The sequence below is a fragment of the Myiozetetes cayanensis genome, unplaced genomic scaffold, assembly GCF_022539395.1.
Source record: "Myiozetetes cayanensis isolate MyiCay16 unplaced genomic scaffold, myiCay2020 scf10, whole genome shotgun sequence".
Taxonomy (NCBI): Eukaryota; Metazoa; Chordata; class Aves; order Passeriformes; family Tyrannidae; genus Myiozetetes; species Myiozetetes cayanensis.
In genome coordinates, this window is record NW_026086605.1 from 1,267,834 (window position 1) to 1,292,478 (window position 24,645).

The 24,645-nt window shown below is 47.2% G+C and overlaps 2 protein-coding genes across 2 annotated transcripts in view; one reads left to right on the top strand and one right to left on the bottom strand.

Annotated features, from left to right (window-relative positions):
- The first annotated feature begins 920 nt into the window (after positions 1–920).
- On the top strand, positions 921–2,002 carry NANOS1 (nanos C2HC-type zinc finger 1). Its single transcript, XM_050340810.1, has one exon. It carries the CDS (start codon positions 1,093–1,095, stop codon positions 1,858–1,860), a length of 768 nt encoding a protein of 255 aa, XP_050196767.1. The 5' UTR covers positions 921–1,092; the 3' UTR covers positions 1,861–2,002.
- Positions 2,003–8,578: 6,576 nt separating this feature from the next.
- EIF3A (eukaryotic translation initiation factor 3 subunit A) overlaps positions 8,579–24,645 on the bottom strand; it is a 31,433-nt gene continuing 15,366 nt past the window's right edge. Inside the window, exons 12-22 of the mRNA XM_050339085.1 lie at positions 23,787–24,134; positions 23,171–23,275; positions 21,292–21,405; positions 20,949–21,071; positions 20,245–20,398; positions 19,033–19,217; positions 17,283–17,371; positions 13,303–14,129; positions 11,804–11,978; positions 11,182–11,351; positions 8,579–9,851 (exon numbers count right to left, since the gene is read on the bottom strand). Coding sequence (XP_050195042.1) covers positions 9,610–9,851; positions 11,182–11,351; positions 11,804–11,978; positions 13,303–14,129; positions 17,283–17,371; positions 19,033–19,217; positions 20,245–20,398; positions 20,949–21,071; positions 21,292–21,405; positions 23,171–23,275; positions 23,787–24,134 — 2,532 coding nt within the window. The 3' untranslated portion in view covers positions 8,579–9,609. The remainder of the gene's footprint in view (positions 9,852–11,181; positions 11,352–11,803; positions 11,979–13,302; positions 14,130–17,282; positions 17,372–19,032; positions 19,218–20,244; positions 20,399–20,948; positions 21,072–21,291; positions 21,406–23,170; positions 23,276–23,786; positions 24,135–24,645) is intronic.

A 24,645-nucleotide genomic window follows, 5' to 3' on the forward strand; every position in this document is an offset into this window, starting at 1 on the left:
CCCGTGGCTCTGCCGCGGCTGGAGCGCCGTGCCCGCCGCCGGGGGAGCTGCGAGCACCGCTCCCAGGGCAGGAGAACACCCGGGGGGCGTTTTGAGAGCACCTGGGGCATGCAGGGGATGGGGCGGGTTGGTTTCGTACCGCGGTCAGAGCGGCGGGGCCGGGCTGGGTGCGGGGCCGGGGATCATCCGGCACCTCCCGGGCACCCGATCCCGGGCCCGCTGCCCTGCCCCGTCCTGCTTCCCATCCCGATCCCGGGCCCGCTGCCCTGCCCCGTCCTGCTTCCCATCCCGATCCCGGGCCCGCTGCCCTGCCCCGTCCTGCTTCCCATCCCGATCCCGGGCCCGCTGCCCTGCCCCGTCCTACTTCCCATCCTGATCCCGGGCCCGCTGCCCTGCCTCGTCCTGCTTCCCATCCCGATCCCGGGCCCGATGCCGTTTCCGATCCCGGTCCCGTTCCCCATCCCACTCCCACTCCCTCCCCAGGTATCGCTCCCGCTCCTGGTTCCTATCCCCGTCTCGACGCCGATGCCCACTGCCATTGCCATTCCCATCCCCATCCCCATCGCCACTGCCATTGCCATTGCCATTCCCATCCCCATGCCCATCCCCATTCCCATCCCCATTCCCATTCCCATCCTCATCCCCATCCCCATCCCCATCCCCATTCCCATTCCCATCCTCATCCCCATCCCCATCCCCATCCCCATCCCCATCCCCATTCCCATCCCCATTCCCGTCGGCCGCACCTGCGGGGCTGACGCGCGCCCCTCAGGCCGCCTGGCCACGCCCCCGCCGCCCCTCAGCCAATGAGCGGGAGGGGGCTGTGCCCGGCGGCCAATGGGAGCGCGGGGAGCGCGCCCCCGCCCCCTATTTGAGGCGCCGAGCGCGGCCGCGCGCCCGCAGAGGCGGCGGCGGGAGCGGAGCGGGTTCGGCATTGGAGCCGGACCCGGAGCGGGATCGGGATCGGAACGGGAGCGGCTTTGGAGCCGGACCCGGAGCGGGATCGGAGCGGGACCCGAGCGGGAGCGGCCCCGGGAGCGGCCGGCGCGCCCGGCGCTGCCCCGCACCGCGCTCGAGGGAGGGGCCGCTCCCATGGAGGCATTCCCGGGCGCCAAGCTGGAGCAGCACCGGCACCTCCCGCCCGTGGAGTGCCTGCCGGGCGCCCGCTACGGCGGCCGGAGCCACAGCGCCTGCGGGAACGTCTTCAACTCCTGGAACGACTACCTGGGGCTCGCCACGCTCATCACCAAGGCCGTGCGCCCCGGCAAGGGCTTCGGCGCGGAGCCCCCCTCGGTGGTGGTGGCGGCCGCCGTGCCGCCGGCCGAGGAGGAGGAGGAAGAGGAGGAGGAGGAGGAAGAGGCGGCGGGGCCGTACTTCGAGGGAGCGCTGGACTTGCACGACCTGGACCTGTGCGGGCATCACCATCACCACCACGGCGAGGGGCTGCTGGAGGAGCGCTTCGCCGACTTCAGCCCGTTCCCCGGGCGCGGCGGCCCCGCCGCCGTGGTGTTCGACTGCTCGGGGGAGCACCCGGGCCGGGAGGGCTCCGCCTGGGGCGGCGTGGTGGTGGCGGGGCGGCTGCCGGCGCACCCGCGGGCCGCCTCCCGCCTGCTCAAGCCCGAGCTGCAGGTCTGCGTCTTCTGCCGGAACAACAAGGAGGCGGTGGCCCTCTACACCACGCACATCCTCAAGGGACCCGACGGCCGCGTCCTCTGCCCGGTGCTGCGGCGCTACACCTGCCCCCTCTGCGGCGCCAGCGGCGACAATGCCCACACCATCAAGTACTGCCCCCTCTCCAAAGTGCCGGCGGCCCGGCAGCTCCGGCACGCCCGGACGGCGCTGGGCAGGAAGGGCCGCTGACCCCCGGGCCCGTCCCCCGGCGCGGTGACACCGCCCCGGCCGCTGCGCGCTGGCCCGCGCCGAGCCCGGCGGGGACTGCGCGCCGGAGATGCGCTGTGTTTGTTTATTGTAAGAAAGAAAATATATCTATATGTGATTTTTACGGAGACGGCGAGATCTGACTTGGGGGGAGTGGGTTTGGAGGGTCGAAGCAGCCGCGGGTGGGGGTGGTCGCGGGGGTCTCAGGCCGCCTGAGGAGGGGCAGCGTCTCCTCCTGCCGCCCTGCCCGGAGCGCATCCCGGCCCGGCATCCTGCGGGGCTGCACCGCGGGCCGGAGGGCTGTTCTTAATTGCCACTTACTAGCAGGGTGTTTAATTAGGGTACAACTCTACACCTTTCGGGTCTTAAAGCAAACATCCCATCAGTTTCCTCTGCCGGTCTTAAAACCGGTAAGCAAACCGCGGTCAAGCGCGCCCTCGGTAATTAACACCTGCTTCCCGAAATCGCAGCATCCTACCTGGAGCGGTGCCCCGCGGCCACTCCTGAGCGGGGATGGCGCTGGCCTCGCAGGTCCCCGCTCCGGATACTCAGCTTCGGGGAAGGTCTGAGAGGAGAAAACACCCAAGTGCATGTTTGAAAACATGATGACTCTGGGCCACGGTGCGAGCCGCGTCTTTTCTGCTCACAGAAAGGCAATTACAAGGGCACAGAACAAGATTGGATGCAGCTGTGTTTGTAGTGGTGAAGGGGGAGGTGATGTGAAGCCTGGAGGAAGAAGACCTGGACAAAGCAGGAAGCCATGACCATAGGATAATGGAAGAGAGGGAGGTTGTGTATTTTGAAGAGCTGAGAGAATGGGGCTTTAACTCACTGAAAGTAGAAGGGATCTACCCATGTGGTTAACAAATATCCTTAACACTACATAGCCTGTACAAAGTGTAAGAATTATACAGAAGACCTGGACTACCCTGGGTGATGGCAGATCCTTATTACTGAATATCAGCCAGGGCTACGTTGTTTCTAATCCTCAAAAGATCAGAAATTTCTTACTTTGTGACTCAGAGGAAGGAGAAGGAGCAGCAGCAGGCTTGTAGTTAGCTTAGGATTCCTCCAGAGCCAAAAGGCAGGTGCTGGAGTTTTCAGAGCAGGGTGTTTGTTACACTGCAGATGGCTTTGGTGACACCTGGGTTGTGGAGGGGTGCTCTGTCTGGGGAGGTTGCCCCAGTGAAAGCAGGGAGGTGAAGAGGGCCTTGTGGAGGAACTGCTGGGGCACTGCCAGGACGTTGAGAAAGGAGATGGGTCCTGACAGAGAAAGGGAACCAGGAAAGTGAGGGGTGATTCACACTTGTGCAGTTTCCTTTTGAAAAGCTACTCAGCAGGGTGGGAGATGGGACCAAGAAAAGAGGGGGAGAGCAGGGCAGTCAAGAATGGAGTCAAAACATGTGTGGGACGGGCTGGGGATGAGGGCCCAGGGCTGATTATTCATCGCAGCTGTTGGCTCACAGCTGCAGCAATTAGGAGGGAGAACCTAATTTTGTGTGGAAGTGTTCCTTTAAATCTCCATCAGATGACTCCAAAGACGGTGTCAGGTCTAATTACCAAATGCAGTGGGGCTTGCATTAAATAACACTCAGTGGCTGCAGTTACCCTTGTGGCAGCCTCTCTCCCTGTGCTAAATACCATTACTTATTGTCTCCTGCTCTACGGGGTGTGCACCACTGGCTCTTCTACGCTGTTAGAAGTTAGATGTGTTTGGTTTTGTGATTCCTGGTCCACGTAGGTTTAATCTGTGTCCACCACGCATTAGAATCAAGCTCGAGTGTGATGCTGTGGGAAGAGTTTTCTTCTGTATTTTTGTTTCCTTGTGGGAAGTTCTGAAGATCCGTATATCCATTTCAATGCAGTTGACTGTTACTGGACACAAAAGCAAGAAAGATCTAAGAAAATCTGTCTCGGGTGTTTTCTGAGGGTTAACTGGCCGGGCTGGATTGGAGTTGCTCCCTGCAGGGTTTGCCATGTCCCTGCCCCACCTCTCTGCTCTTCCCATTGAGCTGCTGGGCAGTACCAGCCCCATTGCAAGGCCTGGAAATCCATCAGGATAGCAGCAGATCCCCCACCTCGGATGGCACTGGGCTCGTGCAGTGCCTGTGTAAGAGGAAAAGGGTTGTATTGGTGGCCTGGGCTCTGCTGCTCCTGGTTCCTCTCTCGTCCCCCACATGCACAGCCTGGCTGTGGGAAGGCCAAGAGCTCCCTGTCGTCCCTGGCACATGGCATTAGGCATCTGGTCAGAGACTTAACAGGTGAAGTGGGAGAGTCACAGCTTCAAAAGACCTGCTGGGGTGGGGAGAAATAAAATAGCAGACTGTTCCAGAGAGGAGATGATGAGATTCAGCATCAGAAACAGCCTGAGAGCAAGGCTCTTCAGTTGCTTTACATGATCATTCAACAGGACAATTTCCCCTTCTAAGTTTTACAAGTTAGAGTCTAAGAAAGACTAAACCTTTAAGGATGTTTTGATTGGTCTCTTTTGGTTTTTTTAAAGTAAGCTCCTGTGATTTCTGGTGCACCAGCACACTCCTTGTGGCACTTAGTAAGCAGGAACATGCTTGTTCTTGGTCAGTCTGAAAAGCTTACTAACATAGATAGTGTCAGTAGTGCTTATTAAATTCTAGGAACAGCAAAATGCTTTTTCTGAAAGCAGTCCAGCTTAGAGCTGTTATATGCTCTGCAGAAGAGGTCTATGAGACATTATTTTCACTTTTCCACAGGCATCTGCAAATCAAAATATTATGGCCATGTGTTTCAACCAAACACTGTATCTTCAGAGAATTGCTTTATTACAGGGAAATATTCCTATGCATGTTAGTGATGGAATCTTTTCCATAGTGATGTTCTGGCAAGAGGAGTGAACACAATATTGGATAATCATCCTCAGCTGATAGTAGTCTTGGCAAAAAGCAATCTGCTTCTAATTAAAATCTACTTTCAGATGTATAGATAACTTGATCCAGCAGAAGTCAGGTAAGTCTGTGCCCACGTTTCCTGGAAATCCTGTCTGGACAGGTTGTTCTCAGTCTGCTGCCCAGTGCCTCAGGGAACTGCCACAGGAGCAAACCACAGTGGCTCTAGAATGTCCTTCCCTGCTGCAGTGCCAGCCTCACCCACCAGTGCATAGCTTAATATACACTGGAGGGAGTTTGCCAACACATGCATGGGCAGGAAGATGGTTAATTTGAATATGCCAGTCGTCTGGGCAAAACACAAGTGATACAGAAAGAGATTTAGCAAAGCCAGTAGGTTGCCCTCCTGCCCAAGAGTGAAAGGGCTAAGAGCTTAATTGTAGCAAGGGAGGTTTTGATTAGCAAAAACCCAGTGGAATAGCTTGTAGAATCTCCATCCTACCATAATTAAATGCCTCAACAATTCTGTTTAAGAGGAGGATCAGAAACAGTGTAGAGCATTTCAGTTCCAGCTGGTCCTGCCATGGCAAAATAGGAAGGATTGGGTGTTTTTGTTAAGCCACCTGCATGCCTACTTCTTGCAATGCTGCAGTAAACCACACATGATGGTACCAGTGCCTGAGTCACAGGGAAATTTTGGATCTTGCATTTCACTGACCCAGCACCTTCCTTTCGTAGGCTTCCACCATTCAGCAGTACCTTTTAGTTAAAGGAGGAGAAGTTTTGCTTACATGCAGCAGTTCAGTGTCAATGACTGCAGGCCAAGGGCATTAAAACCACAAAGATGTTTCATTTACAACAAGGCAAACCTCTCACTACTCTTGCTGTTTGAGGTGTCTCCTGGCTGCCCACCAGCCCCTCCCTGACATCCTCCTGGTCCTGCCCACGGCCACACTGAGGCCACCAAGCTCATGGCTTGTCCTGGGCCATGCTCAGCCAGGAGCTGCACTCATTGCCCTGCCCTGCCAGTCCTCATAAATACCGATTTTGTAAAAAACTTCTATTAGTTTTTATAACAAAGGCACTCCAGAGAAAATTAAAATGCCTGTTATGCCCCCGCTTCTGTTGTGTTCAGCCCAGTCTGTGGGCTGCTCTGGGAGCAGGAAAGAACAGCCCTGTTCATACCTGACCCCTGCCTTGCTCTGCTGCTGGAGATTCATTTCAACTGAGCAACACCTGAATCCATTTAAACAGCAGCAGCCTTGAGCTCTGCCTTCTAAATACAACCTGTGACAGTTTGTATTCTTCTAAGATTCACTGAAAATTTTAGATGTTTAACTGAATGTGACTCAATCAAACAAAGCCAAGCTTGAGAGAGAACTCATCTGCCTTCACCAGGTAATCAAACTGTGCTCGTGTCCAGTGATGGCAGTGGATGGAGGTTTGAGCTGCTGGATTTGGTCAGCAGGGAGTTTTGATCACTGTAGTTAGTATTGTGTCTAAAACCATCAAGCAGTAAAATAAACACACTGGCCTGTCTGCAAAGCTCACATCTCCCAGATCTTTTCTCAAGCTGCCCAGTCCTGGGAATTTAATACGTGTTGGCAACATTATCGAAGTCTCAAATAATGGAAGTTAATAACACAGATGGGGGAACAGAGCTTTAGCTGGTGCAGTGATCACGAACAACCCCTCCTGTGTAAAACTGTCTTTGTATGGATACAATTAAAACTATGTAACTGAAGGTATAATAATCACTTTTTACATATTACAATGGCTGGAGAGAGGCAAATGTACCTGTCTTTGAAAAAGGCTGAAAGGGCCATCTGAGAAACTACAGGCCAGATGGTGTTGCTTCAGTCCCTGGGAAAATCACAGAGGAAGTCCTTTCAGAGCGTGTTTTTGGGCATGTGCAGGAGAAGACGACTGGGAACAGCCAGCAGGCATTTACTGAGGCTAAACCCTGCCTGGCTAAGCTGCCTTCTACAACAAAATAACTTTGTGGCCAAGGGAAGGAGCAGTGGATGTTCTTCATCTCAACTGTGGCAAGGGTGTCAGTGCTGTCACACCACATCCTTGCAGCCAGGTGAGGATGTGGCAGCCCACACAAGAGTGGGCACCAACACTGGCTGGATGTTGGGGCTCAGCGTGGAGCGCTAGGCTGCAGCAGGTGAGGGGCATCCAGGGGCTGCCCTGGGACCACCCCTCTCCAGGCTCTGGGGGCAGCCATGGGATGTGCCCTCAGCACAGCTGGGGATGCTGCTGGACCAGCCCACACCGCTGGGACAGGGCTGCTCTCCAGAGGGACCCCCAGGCTGGGCAGGAGCCTGGTGAATTCAACGAGGAGAAGGGCAGGGCCCTGCCCAGCCAAGGAAGAGGTCCCTGCAGTCACAGGCTGGGAGGCTAAAATGTCCCTCGGAAAAAGGGGAGCACGAGGCAGCAGAGCCCAGGCTGTTTGAGCAGGACCACAGCACTCAGCAGACCCCATCCTGACAACTGTGTGCCCTCTGGGGTTCCATATTCACCCATACAAGGAGGACACTGCCAAATTTGAGTGAGTTCAGCAGAGGGTTGACAGCACAGTCAGGGCTGGAGCACATGCCTGGGAGGAAATGCTGAGGGAGCAGGGCTCATTTAACCTGGAAAACAGAAGGTTTTAGGGAGACCTCACAGCAGTCCTACCACTTCCCACCAGTACCTGGAAAATTCAGACTTTTCACAGCAGTGCAGAGGCAGGGAGACACACGTAGAAGCCAAAAAGAGAGAGGGTTAAGCTTTTTGAGGGTCACAGAAATGAACAGAGGGTTGGAGCAACTCCCCTATGAGGAAAGGCTCAGAGTTGGGGTTGTTCAGCCTGGGGAACAGAAGACTCCAAGGAGACCTTATTGTGGCCTTTCAGTACTTAAAGGGAACCCATAAGAAGGATGGGGACAGATTTTTTTGGCAGGACCTGTTACAATAGGACAAGGGGTAGTGGCTTTAAACTGAAGGATGGTTGATTTAGATTAGATACAAGGAACTCTTTTTGCAATGAGGGTGGGAAACACTGGAACAGGTTGCCCAGAGGAAGGGTGGGTGCTCCATCCCTGGAAACATTCAAGCTCTGACTGTGATCTAGTTGAAGATGTCTGTGCTCATTGCAGGGGGGTTGGACTAGATGACCTTTAAAGGTCCCCTTCAACCCTGTGATTCTGATTTTTCAGTCTGGTGCCAGTCAAGCACTGCAAGAGGCTGCCCATAAACAGTTGTGCACTCCACACTGGAGAAGCACAGTTCTAAGAAACACAACAATTTCACAGCCAGCAGTGGAGAGAGCTCCCAGGTCCCTTTTAACAGGACTCACCCTGTGACCCAGAATGCAAGGACAGCAACAGGTGGCTGAACAACAGCAGCAGCCACTGCTCCAGATCCAGTGTGTGCTGCTCCTGGACAGCTGCTGTTCTCTAGTTCCACCCTTTATGGGACTGTAAAAGAACAAAAACCATGGTATCTTTTTATGCTTAGAAAACAGCACTCCTCTGAAAGAGTTCTGTGACTCCAGCAATGACGTGACAGGCTCTGAAGACACAAAAATCAAGCCCTCGGATGTCCCTGGGAGCAAGGGTTTCCCAAGATACCTACTGGTCCTGGATAACTCAGAAGAGGGCAGGAAAAGGACAAGAGGAGTATTATGGACTTCTGATCACACACCAGCTTTCTCAGGGAGAAACTATCCCAGGTGTTCTCACATTCTCCTTCAGCTGCTACAGAGCAGGTATGAGAACAGAAGAGGGTTGTTCAACAGCTGCTCTGCATGAACACACCCTGCAGGGAGTTCCTGGAAAGTCAAGACACAGCAGTTAATTCCTTAAGTTGTTTATTTATCATTGAAGAAACACACAGCAGCAAGTTCTGTGTTGGCTTCAGTGTGATCAGATCCCTAATCGTTGTTACCGCACCCCAGCTTTGAAGTCAACACAGCCACTACTACAAATCACTTTTTTTTGGAAAGGGAAAGAATTGACCCTGAAGACAAAGAATTGGGGGAAAATTGAACAATTTCTCCAAAACCACACATTTTAAATATGACAATATTTAAAAACCCTTGAAAGGCATGAATTATCCAGTAATGGAAAAAGCAGTTGTGATATTGGCAACAGAAAGTACAGAGCCCTGTGCTTACCGAAACACTGAAATGGTGAAAGCTGCAAGTTGGATTGTACACTGCAGCAGTGTATACATTACTGGAACTATGACTGCAAAATGGCCTCAGAGGCGTGATGGCTCCAAGTAACTCTACAGAAAATATCCCAGTGTAGCTAATGCTCATAATGTTTACTGTATTTAATTCAAATTTAAACAGCTTACTGAATTTAGATAGTGATAAAAGAAGTCTCAGAAACCGCCTGCCCTCCAAGATACCCATGTAAAAGAGGGCTTTCCTATTTTTTTTTGGCTAATTATGCAAATTAATTTAGCTCTGCTTTTTCAATAATTCCACTCTGTGAACAGAGGTGTTTTCAAATGCGTGTTCTGTGACGATAATACCCCATTCCAAACTAAGAAAGACTCAAAATAAAAAGGGCAGCCTCTTCTGGTGCGAGATAGAAGCCGTACTGAAGACAGCTGTCGGGCTTGCTTCTTTTTATTTTAGCAACAAATGACCCATGAAATAAGCATCATTTGACATTTCAAAAACTGGCATTCCAATTTCCAACCTTCTGCTGTGAGTTTTGTGCATGATCAATCTATATGAGTAAGTAATTCATGCTTTCATGTTACCTCAAAACATTGGTTAAAGAATTCCAATTGAGAATGTTTATAAGCACAAATATAATCTGGATTCCATCAAATCAAAGCTAAAACATTGGTTAAACTCTGTGATTCCCACTTAACGTCGTACAGTGGTCCACCCTTCCTCGTCTGTCTCGTTCTTGGTACGGCGCACGGGCTCACGCTCCTTCTCTGCTTTCCAGGAGCCCTTCTCCTTCTCCCCGTCTCTTTCCCGCTCTTTGGATGCTGCTGGGGGAGCAGAAGCTGGAGGAGCAGCGGGAGCAGGGGCTGCTCTCCGGACGGGCTCCCGTTCCTCTCCCCGCTCCTCTCTCCTGTCATCAGCGCGGCGCCAGGAGCTCGCTGCAACAAACACAACACAACAGCTCTGTCACGCTCCACCAGCAGCCTGCCAGAGTTTAAACAAACAGGCCAACCTGGCACTCTGATTTACGGATTCTCAGCCTTGCCAAGAGGTCATACAATGAGCATGGCCGAATACACGGTTTAGTTTTACAGGGAAGTAACAGCAGGAACTACTCAAGCCCCTTTTCAGATTCGGGGTGTGGTGAGAAAGCCCAGTGACATCTTTAAAACACAACAACTGCAGTAAGAACGTTTGATTGATGTGCGTGGTTTTATCATGTCAAAATATATCCTTATATTATTAGCGGAATCAGAAGCACAGAACTGACTCCTCAGAAATGACTTAACCCTGAAAACAGAAAAATCCTCACTTAAAAACACTTGTGGAAAATGTTTAGGTGTTCACTGCATTAAGAGACAGGAAATTACTCTTCAGCCTCCTAAAAATCAGAGGTACTGAATTACACGACTCTACTGGTAACGGTATCTACCACCGTTTACTATAAGAACCGTTCATTTCCACCAGAAGGATGTCAAATGTTCTACCCCAGCTGTGTGTGAACAAAGCTGTGGCACACACCAAACAGCCAAACACCAAAACTTCTTGACACATTAAAAAACCCCAAAAACCTCCACTCTGAGGACACTCTGCCCTTCTGCCAGCAGCAGTTCCCTACTTGATTCATGTTCTGTTCCAGCCTGATCCCATGTGCCGGAGCACCCACACATGGGGCAGAGACAATAAGATTCTGAACATCAGAATGCCAGAATTGGAAGATGTGGTGGTCTCTCCAGGCTAAAGGTATTTGCTGTTACTGTATTTGTAGAACACAGCAAAGGATTAATAAACAGACAAAATTAAAACAGGTTAATGTCTGTAATTAAAATAGGTTAGTCATCAAAATTACTACCATTAATAGTGTGAAACCCATAAGGCCTCATTTGGAAATATTTCCCTCACATTTTAATGGTTTTAAGAAAAGGGACAGAAATTACTTCCTGGGATGTCTGTCTCGATAATCTCAGTACAAAGAATTCATTCACCCAGAACACAATCCTGCTATGAAAAGTGCACACTTGAAATGTTAATCCTCTACTGTAGATGTGAAATGCTACTGTGAGAGAAAAGAACACAACTACAAATAGTTAAGATTCACTGAAGAATCCTCAGTTACACCAAAGCTGCTTTTTATCCCTTTGTTTACACAAAGGGAGTTTAAAAGGCTGAAAACATAACTCATTCCCCTTCGCCCCCGTGCTAGCAGTGTCAGTAACAGGAAGGCTCTGCAATGACTGGGACACTTCAGGAACAGGACAATAAACCTACGTTCTTCCCTCTCAGATCTGAGGGGGGGCCCTCTCCTGAGGGGTGGCTCTCTGTCATCGCCGCGTCGGTCCCTCATGTCACGGCCACCTCTGTCCCACTCCTCACGGCGACCCGAATCTCTCCAGCTCGAAGTTTCCTCAGCTGGGCCTCTTCTCCAGCCAGCATCATCCCTTTGGCCATTCAAAACAGAAGACCAAATGTTAACATTTTACCTTTGCTATGGAAAGAAGTGATAATTAAGCACAGCACGGGTATTTTCAGACCCAGTGGTGGTGAAATAGAACTTAACATACTTCCAAAGTTGCATTTGTTTTTCTGGAGCCTAACATGGAATTCTCTTGAAAACGGGTTTAAAAAATAAATAATTATAAGCAGTAAAGCATTTTGGGCTGCCTTCTGTAAACAAATAACATCATCTTAAAAATAACAAGCCAACAGGGCCTCAAAATGCCACTATCCATTTGCTGCCTGAAGTGCTTAATTTCACCCAAACCAACCCCTGCTCCTTTCACTTGGCAATTCCGCATTATTTCTATATCAGCAGGGCATGTTTTCTTTTCTTTTTTTTTTTTTTTCCCTTTGGCAGAAACCCTCTACAGGTATTTGAAGAGAGAAGGCAAACCTGGGGCGCCTGAACCGATCGTCTCGATCGAAATCCCTCTCTCTGTCGAACTCGCGGTCCTTCTCGTTTTCATCCCGCTCTTTGTCTCTGTCCCACTCCCGGTCTCCTGAAGGTCTGGAGTCTCGGGGAGGGCCCCAGCTGTCCTCACGGGCCTTCTCCCTTTCTCTCCATCCCCCTGTAAGCAAGAAACACACTCAAAGGAATTTGTGGCTGACCTCTGATCTCTCTGTAGACAAAGAAGCCTTTACTTCCCTCACAGAAACTGGTTCTTCAAGTTTTGACCCCTGAGGATCCAACTCAAGATGCCTGTAAAAAGCCTGCACATGGAGTGGGAGCCACAGACAAAACACTGTACAAGCTGCTCAGTGTAAAGCCAGCAATCCACACCCGGGGCCAGGACTGCCTGTAACAGCTCAGCAGTGCTGATCACACCCTGCAGTTTTCAGTCAGAATCTATAAACTCCACAAGGACCTTGTGCAAAACCAGGGCAAGAAGAAGTAAAGGGAGTAGTCTAGACAGTGGGTTCCTTTGTGAAAATCCACAAGTGAGATGAATTTTTTTAATGAACTTAGTGCTTTTTAAAGGACTAGTTTAAAATATGACAGTTGTTACCATCTACTTAACACAGTGCACTCTGCAACATCACTCAGTTATTGAGGAATGCGAGTTCTTCAATGTGCAGCCTGCTTTGGCTTTAAATAGGAAAAGCTGGAGTACAAGTTCTGATGTCTGTAACTTCTCTATGGGTTTGGATTACAGATTTAGTGTCTATAAAAGTTGATGTGATGCCTGTGAGCACATAAATAAAAAGAACCAGGAAATCCGAATCATACCTAAAATTTAAATGTAATTGACAGTTCTGAAACAATCAGAAACAGTTATTCTAGTCCCTATCAACAGGACTTAAGGCTAGAAACAAATGATCTAAGAATACAGTAATTCAGATTTTAAGGCACCTCAGATGGTCTTCTAGTCAAAACTCCACTCCAAGTGGGACTTTCCAGAAGGGTCAACACAAAACCAAAAAAGGAATGTTAAAACCAGGAATATCTCTGTACACATGAAAAGGGATTATTAAAACCAGATTCACTCGAACGAGGTACCAAAATCCTCCTTTGAAGGAGGTTCATTTCAAATATATAGAAGGGGTAGGGTAAGAGTCCAACGTGTGCTAATCTAGTGAGAATGTTTCTCTCCCACAAAAGCATTCAACTTATTTTGGTTTTGCACACAGGGAAGTGATCAGCATTACTCTGGGACCTTTAGGTATCTTCCAGGCAAGCAACAGGCACTGCTGTTTTTTGGTTTTGTTTTTTTTTCATCTAACAAATTAAAAGGTTTAATCATACTAAGTAAAGGAGTATGCCCATTAGCCAAATTAATCCAGATGTTTTCAGATTCTCTGATCTCCCATCTCTGCACCGAGTGCATTACATCCATTACCTACCAGGCTAACACACACTCTGGAGGGATGGATTCCTACATTGCTGGGATTTACCTGGTTTGCCAAATGGCCTCCAAGGACCTGGCCTCGAATCATCACCACTACGCCATGGACCCCTGTCATCATCTCTCCTGGAGAGCCTGTCATCGTCAGCGTTGCGCCACGGCCCCCTGTCGTCATCCATGCCGCGCCGGGGCCCTCTGTCGTCATCCAGCCCGCGCCGGGGACCCCTGTCGTCATCCATGCCCCGCCGGGGACCCCTGTCGTCATCAGCAGCTCTCCAGCTGCCCCTGTCATCATCCAGAGCCCGTCTGGGTGGCCTGTCATCATCCAGAGCCCGTCTGGGCGGCCTGTCGTCATCCATCGCACGCCGGGGCCCTCTGTCGTCGTCCGCGGCTCGCCAGCTCCCTCTGTCATCGTCCAAGCCGCGCCGGGGGGGCCTGTCGTCGTCCAGCCCGCGCCTGGGACCCCTGTCGTCATCCAAAGCACGTCTGGGTGGCCTGTCATCATCCATTCCACGCCTGGGACCCCTGTCATCATCCATAGCACGTCTGGGTGGCCTGTCGTCATCCATTCCCCGCCTGGGACCCCTGTCGTCATCCGCAGCTCGCCAGCTCCCTCTGTCATCATCCAAAGCGCGCCTGGGCGGCCTGTCATCATCCAATCCACGTCTGGGCGGCCTGTCCTCGTCCCCTTCCCGCCTAGGAGGTCTGTCCTCGTCCCCTTCTCGCCTCGGTGGCCTGTCCTCCGCTGAGTCGGTGGAAGGACGTTCCTTTTCCTCGGCAGGGCCCCGGCGGGGCAGATCGTCCCCCCGGCGGGGCAGATCATCCCCTCGCCGGAAAGGCCTTTCATCATCCCTTGGCTCTCCTCGACGCCAATCTCTGCAAAGCCAGAGAACAAGGAGAAAGTAGAAGCTGACATCCAGGAAAGCTTTATGCCAACAGTATCAAACCCTCAAAGCCATTGCTGACTGCATCTGCTAGACGAGTGGCTGCAAACACACCTACAGTGTGCAGCTTCCAAATGCACTTTGTAATTGCCTCACTGTTATGGGAAAGCAGTAGGTCACCATCCCTCCAGTAAAGACAGTTTATTATCTCCTTCCAAACTTCAGTTTGAAGGGGATAACTACAGGCCCCTGTTGGTTATTTGCTGCAACACCGAGCCTAATCTGATAGACTCAAGCTAAGTCTCAAAGAATCAGTATTAAAAACCCCACATCCATCAATTAAGTGTTCTCCTCCTTCATGACACACCAACCCTACAGTCCCATCCCTGTTTTCATATGCTTGGGCTCAGTTCCAGCCCAAGGGATTGGCAATACTTTCACTGACAAGCCTCCACAGTCCAGCAGGACAACGCAGTGAACCCGTGAGCAAACCCACGGTTACTGCCCGATGGCAGGGAGGGTGCACCAGGCTCTGGCAGGCTGGCAGTGCTTCCAGGGACTCTCCCTACTGGGATGTACATGGGAAGTACAGAATCAGTGAGAATTTTCCCTGGGCTGTTGAGCCATCAGTTCATCTTTGAAATATGTTTGGACTTGTAACACTGAAAAGATCCAACACAGCTGAACAGTCAGAACCTTCCACTCTTGTCGCTTCCCTGGACACACCACTTAGTCTACTGTCTACAGGATTTTACACATACATTTAGATCATAACCCTTGTTTTTGTCACCAGACTAATTTATTTCTGGAAATTAACCTCCCTCAGCAATAAAAAGAAACAAGGAATAGTACATCACAGAAATGTACTGGCAGATTTTTCTTGGCAGAGAAGAGAAGCTGCACTGGGGTTGAATCTCATGGTTTTAAAAATTAAAATCAAACCCAAAACACAACAAAAAACCACCCTCATGTTTAGAGAAATTCACTATGCTACTAAAATGTAAACAAAAGAACAGCAGTGACTTGCTACAAAACAACAGATGTAGGACTCCAAGAGGTGAGAACAAAGAGGCAACAGTTTGTGACAACTCTGCCTCTCAGAATTTTGAGCAATAGCAAGCAGTGCATCTCCTCATTTCAGAAGAATAAGGGGGAATGCAATTACCATTGATCTGTGAGATAAAAACCAAGCCATGGAGATTGTTAATTTCCATTTAGACTCAAATTGGATAATATTCTCCTTTGAAAAATCTTATTATTTTGCCATAAAAGACATATAGAGAAATGGTTATCAGTTCCATCAAATGAACAAGTATTTCATTCATTCAGGTATTGTTTCAGGGTTTGAAGATTTTTAGAGCTGTTCTCCTAGCATCAGCATCCATAAAGACTTTTTGAGGCACAAATCCAAGAGCTGCACTTCCAGCTAGATACATGCTGTAAATTAAATCTGATGCTGTGTCATCTGTGTTACTGCCTTCATCACTCAGTGCAGAGATTCATGTTGGCATTGCTTGACTCAGTTAGGTCTGCAGTGCTCTTTGTATCCAACACATTTTCCCTTCAGGGTTAACATCCAGCTGAAGGTACACTAGGGACTAACTAAGGAGTGCACCTTTCTGCTGCAATTATGTCTGAGCATCATCACTTTAACTTTGATATTTCCTAAATTCAGCAAATAGAAAATAATTGAGAAACATTCCTTTACTTAAAATTACGTAGAGATACGGATTTTTACTTTTATCAATATATCCTTTTACTATTCCCCAGTATATTCATTTTAGTAAAAGGAAGGAGGAAAGTTTTACCAAACTTACTACCGAATAATGCAAAATATTGCTGATTTTAACTCCTTGGCAATCACTTGGCTCCCTTTCTACATATAAATAGATGCACTAAACACTTCACAGAATCACAGGCTGCTTTGGGTTGGAAAGGACCTGAAAGAGCACCTCATTCCAATTCCCTTCCACTAGACCAAGCTGCTCAGAGTCCCACCCAACCTGGCCTTGCACACTTTCAAGGATGGGGCAGCCACAACTTATGCATTACGTGAATAATTAAAGGCTTCACTCGGAGTTTCATCCAATTTTTACATTTTGCAAATCAAGAGAAAAGGGATCCCTAGCAGGAATGGCAACACAGACTTTAAGGAAAGACAGAATGCTATTGTTTATCAAGAGATCATACTCTTCCAACTCATTAAAAAAACATTACTAGAGAGAGTAGGAGTAAATTAATTTGCTTCCACCGGAGTCAGAGGAAGCACTAATGGATTTAAATTGCTGCACTGGAAATTAGGGTTAGACATTTATAAAAATCTATCTACCTGGAAGGCTAATTAAGCCATAAAACATACTGCCAACAAGAACCAGCAGTGCTATCTCCATCAGCACAGGCTTTTAAGGACAACTAGAGGTGCACCACCAGAAAAATTTGTAGCTACAGCTCATCCTGATGTGGAGCAGAGAAATGGACAAATGTTAAAAATCTTACCTTCTACAACTGTATAAACAGTTTTCATTACTAGTGAACATATCCAAACCCCCCAAAATACAGAGATGTAAACAACTGAGGATTTTTTTTTTTTAAAGTGCAAAGTACCTTCAGACATTTGCCCTTCTCTGTTTAATACAGTCCTTCAGAACTTTGTTTAATTTATGGCATGTATTTTCTGCCCTGTGACTCACTCCGGGACTTGCACAGGTTAGGACTGAATTTTGATTTTACTATTCTTATATATTACTGTCAGTTTTCTAAATGGAAAATCTCAAAGAGTTTCATCGTTCAGGAGCCCTGCATTTGCTTGTCATCTGTATTTATACAACTGACACCAATGTTTGAGTGGGGGAGGAATTTTTAATTCAAAAAGGAAACCAAGTAAGCAAGTTGTTCATCACACACAGAAGGTGTCTGGTACCCTTCACATGTCTCAGCTAAATAAAACAGGAATGTTATCTGAATGCAGTTACAAGATAAAACCTCTGTTTCTGAGATCCTTATAAAGAACTTTTTAATACAAGGTAACTTTCAGATCTGTAAAGGCACGAGATATTACTCAGTTATTGCAGTTTTAGCAGTGCCAACAGCCTGGGAGCCCAACTTTGAGCCCAACACAACTGGTGCTCAGTAACCCCTGGATTACCTTTCCACTGGTGCTCGACGCCACTCAGATTCTGGCTCCCCACCTCTTCTCCAGGAGCTTTCAGACTCCCTGTCACCCCAACGAGACTCCTGTGTGTCAAAAGAAATCAGGAACATTCTCTCTGAGTACTTCAAAACCAAGATTTTCAATATATAACTTCCTTTCAGGGCATACTATGTCATTAAAAAGTCACTAGTGACACTGCAGAGAACACTGAACTCTCAGGAGTTTGAGTAACTAAAGTATGGTCTTAATTGACTGACTTGATTGTTTCTGGTGCAGTTTAACCAATAATGTGCCACATACCCCACCAGCAGGGTAGGATATGTGCAAACACACTAACAAGTATATGAACAATACGTACAGCCAGCCACAGCTACCACCTGGTGACTCCAAAGAGAGGTTCTAACACTCACTTTTCCTGGAGCTTCATCACAGTAGGAATGAATTCAAGGAATGATTTGGGTTTGTGCTTTCTAATCTGATCAGGAAACATAACAAAACACACTGAGAGCTCTCAGTGACAGGGACCATTTTGTTCCCATTATGCACAGAACAGCTGGGGTATTAGTGATTCTCACTGGGCAGAGCAATAATTAATCTGTATTTTTTACAAATAAAGTTAAAATTACTCTCTCTATTGCTGGATAAAGACAAACCACTTAAACTATTTCTAACATATCTGTTTATTTCCTAATTCCACACAATAAACTAATTAGGTGAACCATCTAAAATACCTGGTTTCACATAATCACACCACCTCTTCATAGTTTTCAATCCTTCTTTAAAAAATATTTTCATTTGTCAGTATGGGAAACACACAGGTTACCCAAGATCTTGCAGATCCACTCTCTGTGTTTGTCTCCTTAAATGCTTTTGAAGTGACCCCAATGAACAACAGTGAGCAAAGAATCCCAGAACTGCAAATGGAATTTCTGAAGTGGTACAGATACCTCTCTTGGAACCTGAGCCAGCTTTTCCTTATAATCAAGTGCCCATGGCTAGGAGACCTCTTATATGAAAAATACCCATAATGATTATTTACTTGACAGACTATCCAAGCAATTTATACAAGCCCTGATAACTTATCTGTGGGTGTTACTCAATGAAGTATGGATTAAACAAAGAGAAAGGCTATGGTGGATGAAATTTTTAATTAGTTCTCTTGAATGATAAGTTCTGAAGAACTTCTGTAGAAGGCTTATGGTACTTACATTCTTTTAAATCCTTAAACATTCATTTGCAATTAACTTCTGCTTTGTTTCCTGTTGGATTGGGATAACGTTTCTCCCAATCTAACTTATATTTGTAAACAGAAAGTTGCACACACCTCTTGTTTTATGTTACTGTGTATTTCTTTTCTTTTAAAATATAAAACTTTGAGTTTATGTTTAGTCTGGGGTTTTCCTTCAGTATCTACTTTAATTCCTGACTTTGTCATCAGTAACTGCACCTGCTTCCAATATAGTTTTCCTTCTCTTGTGTTAAAGAAAATTTTATCCAATACTCGCTTTAGCCTTTAATTGTTTAGTTTTTAAGCAGCTTGGAGCTCTAAGCAGTTTCTTTATTTTATTCTAATACTAAGCTCCAGATTCCAGATCCTGATAGTGAGTGACAATAATTAACTACTGAATTAGCCACTCACACAACTTAAAACCCAAACCCCCCTACAACTTTGCAGTGCTAACATCATCTGCCAAACAATCTAAAGAGCAGCCAGAAAGAAAACAAACCTGCAGGCATTACCCACCTTCCTTGAAAATGGGTCATCCAGGCCTCTCCTCTCCTCTTCCCGACGACGCTCCCTCTCCTCGATCTCCATCTCCCTCTGACGTTTTTTCTTCTCCAGCTCTTCCAGTTTCTTGACCCTCTCCTGGTATTCGCGCTGCTCCTGCTCGCGCTTCTCGCGCTCGATGCGCTCCTTCTCCTCGCGCTCTGCGGGGCGGGGAACACAAGCACAGCTCACCACGACAAGTTCCATTACTCTGCTGTGTGCACAGAGGAGTCACAAAATACAGTCTGACTCCTTGAAAAAGAATAAATAAAAAATCCAAACATTTCCCGTGATGAGTTTAACTGACCACAGAACCTGTTTTCTGAAAGTCTCTCAACTCCAAAGCAAAGGAGCCCTGATACATCCACTAATGAGACATCTTGAACAGCTAGCAAGAAAGAAAAGGTTCCAATACCCTCATGTTAATTCCACGCACAGACCACAAATGTGCCAGCTAAAACAGCAGTAACTGCCCTCAGGCATGGTGGGGGATGCTTTCCTTAGGGAAGGCCAAACAAAAAAATCAACTACCAGTGTCAAATTTGATATTCATGACTGCTTCGGTTTTCATTTGTTTTTTAAATACCACCATTATGAACTTTGACACATAAAATCTTCATCCTCCAAGTGACAAACAGGACAGAAATTCACCTTACAGGATGCCAATCACCTCTTCTCTTCCAAAGCCCTGAAATGGGCTATCAGGGCTATCAGACAAAGCAATTCACAAAGAAAGGTGTGCAAGTCGCTTACAGTTCTGGAGCTCTTGATCTGACTCCAATGTTCCCTTTCTTTTCTCCCTAAGATGTGCACAGACAAGTGGCCAGAACTCAAACTAAAGGCTAAAATCGAAGACTCGATTTTTCACTCGCCTCTCTTACTTTGTCACCTCCTTTATTCATGTTTGGGAGAAGGGCAGGGCAGGAAGCACTGATTTGCTTTCATTTTCCCTCCCTGCTACAAGGCTTGACCTTCATCTCTGTGCTGCACAGGTAAGTGCTCAGGAGGTGCCTCAGGTAACATAGAAAGGCACAGTATCTAACAGCAATGACCAGTCTGCTCCACTGACTGGAAGCTGAAAAGATTCCCTCCAAAACTGTGGAACAGGGACACCAGACACCAGCTGTGTTACACAGATGGAATGGGTCAAGGGTGCAAAGGATGAAATACCAATGCTCTCCATCACACCTTTAAGCAGCTGCTCCTCTCGTAACCTCTGCTCCTCCTCCTCCTTCTCCCTGTAGTAGGTGATCCGTCTCTCCTCCTTGCGCTGTTTCTTGCGCTCCTCCAGGCGATTCCGCCTCTCTTCTGCCAACCGCTCCTGGAACTGCTTCAGCTTATCCTGGAACACCAACAGCACAGCTGAGAACACCACAGCTGCCCTGTCCAACAGAGCTACAGGACAGCAGCTGGACAGCCACACAGACCGCTAAAGAAAGCTACAGAGACACAAACCAGCTGCGACATAATAACACTGCTCCACTGAAAAACAACCACCTATTTGCCTTTCAACCTCTTCTGCAATTGATTTTGTGTAAGAGAACATACCCCAACTTGGAAGACAATCAAATCATCATACACAATATTAGCCCTTTATCTGCTTTTTCTGAAAAAATATTGCCTAAATAATATTTTACCTGTACCTAAAGTATTTTACTTAGAATCATATGCACTTACTAATTTAACAAAATAACTCTTCTGCTTTTTTTAGTAAAGCCAATTCTTACAGCAACACAGTCGAATATTCAAAGCTATAAACAGTCTCAGCAATTCCACAGTTGTGAACCATTTTAGACACTAATTTGTTTCCAGTTTCATGAAGAACCACTCGGTCACAGTTTTAGTTCCTCACTTTAGGGGAGTACTTTGTTACAGTGCCAAATCTAACGTACCTCATACACTGTTCGTCGGGATGCTTTGAGCCTGGCCTCAAACAGATCTCTATCCTCCAGCATCCTGGAGAGTCTGCTCTTGTGCTCCAGGGCTTTCTCACGCTCCAGCTGCAGGGTAGTGATCTAAAAACAGAAAATACAGAAAGTACAAATTTACCTCAGCCACTAGAAAGAGAAATTATCTTTTTCAGAGCCAAGACAGAAGATGTTGCTGTCCCAGCACTACCCAACTGCAAAGCCAACACTTCATTCTTCCTTTTCTTGGATTGACCTGGGGAAAAAAGACAGTACAAAACCCACTATTTTTCATCTATTGCTAAAAGTCTAAAGAAAAAATTCTTACCCTTTCTTCTTCCTGTTGCTCCCACAGCTCCATATCATGCACCCTTTGTTCCTCATATGCAGTCTTTATTAAAGGAATTTCTTCTAAGCGCTTCGCTCTTTCAAAGTAGTCGATCTAAATAAAGATAACACAGCTTTAGCATGTCATAAATACAAAGCCCAAATCTGCAAGACTCCATCTTCAGTCAGCATCCCTTGAAGAAAACTGTAATATCTGGAGGCTTTTCCAATATATCTGATATAGTATGGCTATGTAACAACCATGCTGGCTCACATCAAAGGCCCACTTAACCAAAAACCTGCCTCTAGCACCAGCAACTAAGTGCTCCCCTAGGCAGGACAGGCACACATACAACACTCTCTCAGCATCAGCTCCCAGTATTTCCTGTGTAGGAAGCCTTTTTTTATTTTAAGCATCAGTGGATTTCTCCTCCTGTCCTTCTGAACTCAAAGAAGCTTTTCACACACAACAATGTACTCTGGAGAGGACTCCCGTGTGTCTGTGGCTCACAGCATGAAGATCCACCCTCTACTACAAACAGCTCTGAACAGGACTCCTGCTGCCTCCTTTGATGCTCCCTACTCCACTGCCCCTTGCAGTCAGTGCAAGAACAACTGCTCCCATCATCAGCTCTTCCAACAGGTACACTCGTACAGACTGACACATCCTCTCCCGAGAAATCTGTCAGACAGAGGGGTGCTATTTTGCATGGACATTTCTCACACACAGCCAATCCACATCACAGGTAATTCTTGTTGGCCTCCTGTCTAATTTCCAGCTGAACTGCATCCTTTTAGAGATAAAGAGACTGGAGCTGCAGACAGTGCTCCAAATGCAGAAGAACCAAGTTCTCATTGCTGGCTAAGAATGTTAAGTTTGGAGCCCATCATTTAACATGCCAAGCTAAAGACTGTTGGGGTTTTTTTCCTGCTTTCCCTACATGAAGTTTTATATCCATCAAACAGAACATTTCAAGGACATTTCCTTTTTGTATCACAGCTGATAAATGGTTTTTGGTTAAGAACTCTGTAAAAAGCTTTTTGGAAATCCAACTTAGTTACACCCATCAGATCACCCTTAGTCATGTTTGTTTCGACAGCTTCAGAGAACAACAAGAGGCAGTCCTGGCTTACAGTTCTTTTATAGAAGCTGTGTGCCTGTCCAGCTAGATCATATTTACTCAGGTGACCACTAACTGTACTGTGTCATGTATTTTCTGCTGTTCTGCCCAGTATGAGCAACAGGTTTACAGGCCTGTAGTGTAAAAGATTCTCCCTGGAACCCTCTAGCTGACCTGCCACTTTGTGGTATCGAGCCAGTTTGAAGTGGCCCAGGTCACCAAATGTATCACATAACCTGTTTCACTCTTGAATACAGCAGCAAGTCCTGGGTGAGTTCCACCTTGCCCAGGTCATGTGTTTCTATTTACTGTGCCACATTTCTCACACCTTTATAGCTATCCACATTTCAGACAGATCCTTTTTTCCCATCTAGAAGGACTCCAGCAGTGGAATTCCTTCTGTTTCAGTGAGGACTAACACAGTTAATGAATTTAGTTTCTCCACAATGACCTCTCCTTCTCCAAACATTTCATCTTCCCTGAACATTTTCCAATTACAAGACCTGGTTCACATACAGCTTAAGGGTCTTTTTCAAATCAACTCCCTTAATTAGAACTTAATTTCACTTTGGCAGTGAAACTGGAGGCTCAGATGGTTTATAATACATTTATCCTTTTTCAGTTTCAAACAGTAATATTTCCAACATCAGTATTATACACACACACATATATATGCATGCACATATGTGTATCATCACAGGAGTTCACATTCACTAAACTCCAGGGTGGACATGGCTTTGTACCCTTCCTACTTTGTACCTTTTTCTCCTGGTTCTTCAGACGTTCCTGAAGTTCCTTCTTTTCTTTCTCCAGCTGCTCAACTTGTTTAGCCATAATGAAGTCAGGATCCAATTCTTCAAGATCCTACAACCAAGTAAAGTTACCAATACAAAATAAAGCAAACATTTTTTTCTGTTGCAAATGTGATTTGTTTACTTATTTATTTAAGCTTCTCTGCAGTTTTTCCCTTAACTTTCAAATTAATTTGCTTCAGAAACATCCTGAATTGTTGATTTTTAATTGAGACACAGTCCAGATATTACAAAATTGGATCTGGAGGTCTATTTTGTATTTCAGATACCATTTAAGCAACAGGGGAGAGGGAAACAAAACAAAACACCCAAAATGAAACCCCCCCCAAAACAAACAAATAGAGACAACAAAAATCAAAACCAAACAAGGTGCTTACTCCCACAGGTGAAAAAGGTCCCATCCAAACCAGAATTCAGGTTTACTTACACTGTCTCACTTTTAAGAGGCTGTTTTTAAGACCAGCTACAGTACAAAGCCAGTAAACCCCACGAAATTCAGGCAGCCCAGCAATGTAACACCCAAAGGGTAAGAAAATAACTTGACAGTGCAACAAGTCCTTTACCTCAATATCAATATCTTTAAAGGCTTTGGCTCCCAGTTCAGTTTTCTTGATCTGCTCCAGGCGCTCCCGAACAGTTTTCTTTTTGATCTGCTCATGCTCCTGCAGGATCCTCTCCTTCTCCCTCTCCTTGGCCTCCTGGCGCAGCCTCTCCTCTTCAGCTTTCCGCACCTTCTGCAGCTCTGCCTCCCGCTGCTCCAGCTCTTCCTTCTCCCGCTGGATGTTGAGGCTCTCCAGGCGCTCCTTCCTCTCCTCGATGGTCTGACGGCGCGCCAGGATGCGCTGATGCTCCTTCCGCGAGTTCTTCAAGAAGGCGGTGACCGCCAGCTGATGCTGCTCCTCCTTCTCTTGCTGCAGGTAAATGAACAGAAGACAGTGATGCATGCAGCACCTCTTTAAAGAAGCAGAAAAGACAGCAAATGCCTCTCAAAGGAAACTCAAAGTTCATTGTATTCTCCAGCCTTGCCAACTGCACGGAAATACAAGTGTGATGGCAAACCTAATCCCTTATCCAAGTGGTATCCAAGGGTAGTGGATTCTATCAACTGACTGGGACCCTTGCTGTCTGTAAAAGACAATGTTCTGCAACATGGCTTAGGTGTAACAGTTTCACAGTTTTCTGCCCAAAAATATGGCACACCCAGATCTCACTGACAGTGAAATTCCAAACTGAAAGGGGCGTGGGGGTCAATCCTGGCTGACTCAGCATGTGTCTGCACACATACCACCACAGGGACTGCATTTCACCAGAGCTCCTTTGTTTTTAGAGTGTTGTTATTTTCCAGACACACTAATATAAGAGAAAAATATCCTAATTGACACGAAGCACTGTCTGTGAGATGATGAAAAAATGAGTCAACAA

Bases quoted from the DNA above. Each gene is read 5' to 3' on its own strand.
- NANOS1 (XM_050340810.1), top strand. From the start codon at position 1,093: ATGGAGGCATTCCCGGGCGCCAAGCTGGAGCAGCACCGGCACCTCCCG.